Source organism: Plasmodium gaboni, chromosome 10, assembly GCF_001602025.1.
Source record: "Plasmodium gaboni strain SY75 chromosome 10, whole genome shotgun sequence".
Classification (NCBI taxonomy): domain Eukaryota; phylum Apicomplexa; class Aconoidasida; order Haemosporida; family Plasmodiidae; genus Plasmodium; species Plasmodium gaboni.
Window position 1 is genome coordinate 1,364,813 of NC_031490.1, and position 842 is coordinate 1,365,654.

At 11.9% G+C, this 842-nt stretch overlaps 1 protein-coding gene across 1 annotated transcript in view; it reads left to right on the plus strand.

Annotated features, from left to right (window-relative positions):
* Positions 1 to 403: 403 nt before the first annotated feature.
* The window catches only part of PGSY75_1039000 (serine/threonine protein kinase, FIKK family), a gene marked incomplete at both ends in the record, with an annotated part of 3,119 nt that continues 2,680 nt past the window's right edge, over positions 404 to 842 (plus strand). The window contains one exon of the mRNA XM_018786149.1: positions 404 to 604. Coding sequence (XP_018641766.1) covers positions 404 to 604 — 201 coding nt within the window.

Consider the following 842-nt stretch of genomic DNA (forward strand, 5'->3'; position numbering starts at 1 on the left):
TATTATATATTTAAAATATATATATATATATATATATATATATAATATTATTTTTCATTGTTATATTCTTTTATTTATAATATATATAAAAATATATATATTTTTATTTTATTTTATTAATTTTTTTTTTTTTTTTTTTTTTTTTTTTTTGTAATTAAAAATTTTTTTTTTTCTTATAGAATTTTTTTTTTTTTTTTTTTCAATACCTTTGTTTTTGTGTGAATTTTATTAAGAAAATTTTAGAGAATAGGAAAGAGAATATATGAAGAATAAAAAAAAAAAATAAAAATATACATATATATATATATATATATATATAGGAAATTATTATACTTGATAATAAAAAAAATAAAATAATATTATAAAAGAACTATTATTTCATGTAATTATAATTATAAAAATTATGGGTAATTTTTATAAATACAACTATATGGAAACTAATGGGTTATTATATACGAAATGTTTAAAATGTAATAGTTCTCCTATATATATAATTAGTAAAAAAGATGAATATAAAAAAAAGGAAAGTTGGAATTTTGTAAATTCAATACTTTCTAGAAGTATAATATTATTTATCTTAACATTCCTATTGTTAAATATAGTGGTAAGTATTTTATCTATTTATAACTATATGAAAAACATCAAAATTATTTAGATGTCCATGTATCTATATATATTCTTTTTTATTGTTGGTGTTTTTTTTCTCTTATATACAAAAATTAAATTAAAATAAATTAAATAACAAATTATATAGATCTATAATAAAATTATTATAATATACATATATATATATATATAACAAATAAATGTATAAAAAATATATTTAAAAATTAGATAATTAC